The sequence below is a fragment of the Limulus polyphemus genome, unplaced genomic scaffold (assembly GCF_000517525.1).
Source record: "Limulus polyphemus unplaced genomic scaffold, Limulus_polyphemus-2.1.2 Scaffold208, whole genome shotgun sequence".
Classification (NCBI taxonomy): Eukaryota; Metazoa; Arthropoda; class Merostomata; order Xiphosura; family Limulidae; genus Limulus; species Limulus polyphemus.
In genome coordinates, this window is record NW_013665818.1 from 418,362 (window position 1) to 424,962 (window position 6,601).

Genomic DNA, 6,601 nt, shown 5'->3' on the forward strand with positions numbered 1-6,601 from the left:
GACTTGAGATTTATAAACTACATTATTTATATTCTGAATGTAACTACCAAGTTAACAAGACTTGAGATTTATAAACTACATTATTTATATTCTGAATGTAACTACCAAGTTAACAGGTAATAAATAAGAATGTTATGTAGTTTCAAAGTAGACACAGTAGGTTTCAGAACTTTAATTCACTGTAGTTGCCTTTTGAAAGAAAAGGAGACAACATTTTGACTTCTGTACTGACGTCTTTAGTATAGAAGCAAAATCTTCAGCTCTTTTTTCCTTCAACAGACAGTTGCAGTCCATTAAAGTTCTCAAACCTATAAAGTTATATATCTGTATATTAATATTGTAGATGATTATTTCATTAAAGCTAAATTGTAGAGAAAAAACATATTAAGCATTCATTTTAGAGATGTGTTAACTTTACTACAATTAAAAATTAATAAACATGTGGATTTTATAGTTTCTTTTTTTTTTCCAGCCTCATTTATCTCTCTCTTCTGATGAGAGTACAGAGATATCAGCTCCAACTCAGAATGGTGAGGTGATGAATGAATTTGAAACACTAACAGCTAAGTTTCATTTTGTGGATCTGGCAGGCTCAGAGAGGCTAAAGAGAACAGGGGCAACTGGAGATAGGGCTAAAGAAGGAATCTCAATCAACTGTGGACTTTTAGCTCTTGGAAATGTCATCTCGGCACTAGGGGACAAGTCACGTAAAGTCACTCATGTTCCATACAGAGATTCTAAACTTACAAGGTTGCTTCAGGATTCTTTAGGAGGAAATAGGTAAATATTTTGAATACTGTAAGATATCAGGTTAGAAAATTAATACTTGAGCAATGTTAATAGTAGAAAACCAAAATAATGTTAAATGATTAATGTTTGGTAACTGTCTATGAAGTAGTAATAAATGAAGTTATTCCCTGTTAATGATAGTCATGTAATAAATTTGAACCATTTTGTTTTTTCTGATAATTCTTTATATGTTGCTTACTTTAAGGAGTAAGAATTAAAAAATAATAATCCAGGGTATTTTTAAGTTACAAAATATTAGAAGAAATATCAAAACAGTAAATATAAAGTTATCAATGTTATGAGGGGATGAACTTTATAGCTTTAGTTAATTACTTTTGGAGAACCCTGTAACATTCAAGACATTGACTGTTTTATACCAGGAGCATTCATATGTACTGGACATCTAATGCTTACCCTTTACAGCAAGCATTATCAGAGAAGAGTTTACCACATTCATGTATAGTATTTCTCGGAACATAATATCATATCATATACTTTGTAAATTTCACCTTTAAAACATGAGATTATCACTAATTCTTAAATCAGATATTTGTTTAATATGTATATATATACACACATTTATTTCTTTTCACCAGTCAAACTTTGATGATAGCCTGTGTTTCTCCATCTGACCGGGACTTTATGGAAACCCTAAACACATTGAAATATGCCAACAGAGCTAAAAATATCAAAAACAGGGTAATGGTAAATCAGGATAAGTCTAGTCAAACAATTACTCTGCTCCGTCGTGAAATCCAGCAGCTTCAGTTAGAGCTAATGGAGTATAAACAGGTATGATTTGTGTTCCTTCTTACTCTAGTGTGAAAATTAACATTTTTGTTTTTCTACAGGGTAAGCATGAAAGAATGTGTTATCTGAAAAGCAAGTGATGGGCCATTTATCCTAAGCTCATAAGTGAACAATTGATATAAGTAACTTTACATTGTTGCTATTGATGAAACTTCAGTATGGAGCATAGATAATGAACAAAAAGGACAGCCTGGCACTGATGTTGCATGTACCTCAATCACTCCTGTGAAAGATCTGTTTCCAGAACATTTTTAGTTTCTGAAATCATTTGATGGGCTGTGGTGTATTCTGCAAGAGCATCCAATACATGCTCATTGGGATTGAAGTTTGAGCACTCAGATCTTTACATTTTATAATTCTCTTCTTTTCTTCAAGGAATATGTCAACTAGTTTAACATAGTTGAGACAGGCATGGTCTTTCGTTAAGGGTCCCAGAATATGATTCCTATAATTCACAGTATAATGATAACATTTTGCAGGATGTAAAAGTTTACACATCTACCAGCTTATTCTGCTCAAACAAAACTTTCGCTATCATGTTCCTATAGGAAATTTCTGGATCTAGTTCACTTCCCAAAGTTTTTCTGAAGTAAAACCTTATCTAGTTCCAATATTTGAATGTCCTTTTTTTTTCATATTTTTGTGATGTAAGTTTAACAGTAATAATAGTTAAGATTTTTTTTATGAACTGACTCCATCTATAACGAAAATTAATTTAAAAAAAATCAAGTTTTGTTTACGTGACTGTTTGATTGAAAGCATCTATACAAATTATCTTTAAGAAAAACTCATTGTTTCTTAACCGTCAAGACCAGACAATTCTGATGCAGGAGAAATTGAAAACAAAAGTTTTATTGCATTACTACTGCATGTACGCTCAGTGAAAAGGTTTTGTATTTATTGAATATCCCTCAACAGATATTTTTTTCATGGCATCCACTCATGTTTTTTATAGTAGATTTTAAATTTCACCAGAATTAGTTTAACTTTTAAGTCATTGATAATTAATTTTAGAAACTGTTTTTTTGTTATTCAGTTACTGTTGTCTATATCTAAAGTGTATTAACTCTGTTTATGACAGACAAATTGTTTGTGATAAAATACAAGTTATGTAGTTTAGATTTAATTAAGTTGTGTTTAACAACAAGCAACCAACTTAATTAACTATATTACTGAGGTTTGATAAAAAAAAAATTTCATATTGAGATCCAATTTTTGAAATTGTTTTCATTATGTAACTTTAAATTCATGCTCATTTCACACACTTTGTACTTTCTATTGGTAAAATTGTCAATATTTCTAACATCTGTAAAAACTCTTGTGCTTGTTCTTCAACAGGGTATTTACTGGCAATGCCTGCACAGCTTGTGAACGTAGTTTATATATAAAGCGAGGTACTTTCATCTGTTAAAGCTATGAAGTTACAAATAAAAACAAAATTTAATACTGCCAATAAAAAATATTTATTAGGTAGCTTTCGGGTGTATTGCCAGAACTATGAGAAAATTCTGAAGAGATGATGTAAACTGAAAACTCACCTAATATGTGCAGTTTACTGGAAGTAATTTATGCTTGTTGTTATTGCTGAAAATTAAGTTTTTTAATAGAACTAAGTTAATCAGTATATTTAGTAAGTCTGCCATGAAGCTTTTAACATTCTACAGAAAAACTTTCTGGTATAAATTTGGTGTTTCTAGGGGAAGAGGATTGTTGGAGAAGATGGAACAGAACAAATAAATGATATGTTTCATGAGAATACAATGTTGCAAACTGAGAACAATAACTTGCGAACTCGTATCAAAGCTTTACAAGAAACGGTAGAAAGACTGAATGTGAGGAACTCTGAGTTGCTGGCAGAAAAGGAAATGGGAACATGGATTACATCAGGTAGCTTTCTTATCTTAGACACATTTGCCAAAAGAATAAAACAATTAGTTTCATGAGGAGATTGCCACTGTTGAAATGGTAATTTGAAATTTGACTACTTTTTAAAATATAACAAATTACCAAAATTTCTCATATCCATCTGGGTAGGTAATCCTTTTATAAGGTGTTTGAATTTTTTCCTTGGTTAGTTTCATATGTTGTGCATGTTATTCTTTGTATTTGCTTCATGAATCATTCTTTTTTATGCTTTTATTTGATCAATTTAACTTTATGTGTACCAAGTCTTTGCACTCCAGTTCTACTTTTATGGTCTTGCTACTTTTTCTCACCACTAGGTATCTTCTTACTGCAGCCAATCAGGAATCTTTTGATACTTTGTTGTAAAATGTTGAGGTAGGAGCTCTTGGCTCTCTTGGATAACTAATTTTTTTCCATATTGCACCTTGGGTTTTATCTTGGTCGATCATTTAAAACAGGGTTAGTATAGCATTTATGTACACATAAATGACTTCATGTGTCTTTTTGTGCCATTTCAGATAGTTCTGATAGAAGCCCTTGGTTGAAAATAAGATTTGTATTTGCCACTACTTAATTTTGGGATTTTGTTTGAATAATGAATTTTAACTTTAAAGCACTGTTTTTGTAAATTATGGAAGCATAAGTATCAAATATAGAATGTCCTTCAGAATTAATTTGATTTTTGAAGTTTTGAACAGTGCAACTGAAAGTATGATTAAACTCTGGGTTGGTACAGTTTTCATAGAAGCATATCATGGAGCTCATGGCAGAATTTCAATCTTAGGGAAATGGCTGGCTTCCAAAATGAATACCTGTATTTTTCCTATAAATTTTTTGATTAATTATAGTAGGTGGAACATTTCATTTTCATATAATTATCGAACTATGGGTAATAAGAGTTAAAAGGCTATTGCTTTATAATACACAAATCAACACATTCAACTAATAAGTTTTTATTGGTATTACTTGTACATAATATTTAAAAATTAAAACAAAAGTGTACTCTTTATCATCAGAAAAGATTTTTATTGGTGTTATTTTCTAGGCATAGTACCACACCAGGTAATCTGTGGGCTCAAGGTTGCAATGTAATATATGAAGAAGAATGCAGTGTTTGTGTGGGTTTTTCTTCTTTCTGTCTATAAACATGTTCAGATGACAACTGTCTAATACAGTAAGACCACATGGATGCAAGCACTGATAATTGGTGAATTACTTTTCATATTTCAACATATTTTAATAGTGGAGGATACATTACTTATACATAGGTGTGTGAATGTTCATGAACAATCTAAAATTTTACAAATGTTCAGACTAGTTGAGTTGGCTTTAAGAATGGGAACATTTAAGTGATGAACATGTATATTAACTTGGGAAACTGAATACTGTTGCAATATTTTGCTGTGCTCCTACATTGTTTCATTATGTCTGTGAAATTAGCTTTAACAATCATTAGTAGCCTAATTCAAAATTAGGAGGTAGTTAACTCATTGAAATAGTATCAGACTGTTTTTGTTATTTCGTTACTTTTATAAACTAGTAAGCTACCTGTGAAAATTCAGAAAAAAAAACAATAACTACCCAAAAAATTATGTACACTGTCAATTTTCAGGTACACTGAGAGATGTGACAACATCTGAATAAGTATATAGTATTTGATTTTTTCAATGTTTTATAAAAATCCTGGTTTGGTATAGCTTTTTCTCATCTTTAGAAATAAAAGTTTGTTTTGAGTTATATGCAAAAACTGTTTAGTCTCAAAGTCAAACTTTTTTTTCTCCAGTCTTTCTTCAATACATTTGGGTTAGGATGTAGATAAATTCTTTAAAATGGTTAACACTCTTATCTGTGAATATCTGTATCTATAAAACTGTGAAGGATGCCCATGTTTTACTAGAAGCTACTTTAATCATTAGATACAATAGTTTAACACTAGAACTGTCAGGGTTTCACTCGTATCTAGAACTGCTACATTACCATCACTTTGATGCTTCATACTACAACATCATTATTAAAACAAAAGGCAAATTATTGGTTACAACTGAAAAAATTTATTTTGGAGCATCAAATGAAATGTAATTACAGCTGAATTAACCCTATTGCCATGGGTATCCTTTACTCCGCATGACACAAGGTTTTAGTGTCTCACATTCAAACTTTTATTAAACCAGATTTTGTTTATGTTATACCAATTAGAATGGCATAAAATCTTAGCTTATGATCCATATTTTCATAGTATATAAGATTTAAGTTTTTAATTCTATAAGGTAATATTTAAAAAAATCCTGAATTTCCCCTAGTGTGACTCACATGACACATTTTCTCTTAGCATGTCATCTTCCCTATTTTATACACCACCCTCGAAAAAGTACAAAATTAAATGTAAATTACACTCTATAAAATTGTTATTGCTCAGACAAACCATAAGTTTTATAGTCTTCAATTTTGTTTGGTTATAGGATAGAAAATCAAACCCCTCCTGCCATGCCTACCTGTCACATCCTATCTTTCAGAATTTGTTAATAGTTCTCTGTTATGTTTAATTATATATTACCTATAACCAATAGAAAGTCAACATTTTCATCTTTCAAACGATGTATTGTATAATGTTATGTTCTGAACGGTTAAATGTCAATTTCACTCGGAGTAGCAACATCGTTCCTGTGGGAAAGTTAACGACTAGCTTGGATGAATTTGTAATGACTCCTGTCGCATAGTTAGAAAGCCTGAAAAATTGTGAGAGGTAAGGGAATTTGCCTACTTTTTGTATTTTATTAGTATATATTCTTTGGTGCATTATTTAATTAAATAAAAATTATTAAGTGCATTACTATTATTAGTATAAAAAATTAGGGTTAAATCTCTTCGATAAATGACATTAAGAAAAAAAGAAGATTGGTTAAGTATTTTATTTCTTGTTTTTCATGTTTATTCTGTGTCTAATTATAAAAGTAACTAAAATGTAAAGATAAGGATCCTTTTATGTTAGTTAAGATTAGATTAGGTAAAATAAATAATAATAATATTATAATAAAAATGTTTCATGAGGCACACATGTGAGCAGCTCGTAGTAGCTTGTGAGTAATGTAATTCGTTA

General features: G+C 30.4%; 1 protein-coding gene across 4 annotated transcripts in view; it reads left to right on the top strand.

Moving 5' to 3' along the window:
• Window positions 1–6,601, top strand: part of LOC106478397 (kinesin-like protein KIF21A) — a 117,394-nt gene that overhangs the window by 48,832 nt on the left and 61,961 nt on the right. For all 4 annotated transcript variants that reach the window (XR_002609882.1, XM_022381990.1, XM_022381989.1 and 1 more), the window contains 3 exons: window positions 473–780; window positions 1,386–1,581; window positions 3,297–3,486. Coding sequence is in view for 3 of the 4 variants with exons in the window: in XM_022381990.1 (XP_022237698.1) it covers window positions 473–780; window positions 1,386–1,581; window positions 3,297–3,486 (694 nt within the window). In the remaining variant the exon portion in view is untranslated. The remainder of the gene's footprint in view (window positions 1–472; window positions 781–1,385; window positions 1,582–3,296; window positions 3,487–6,601) is intronic.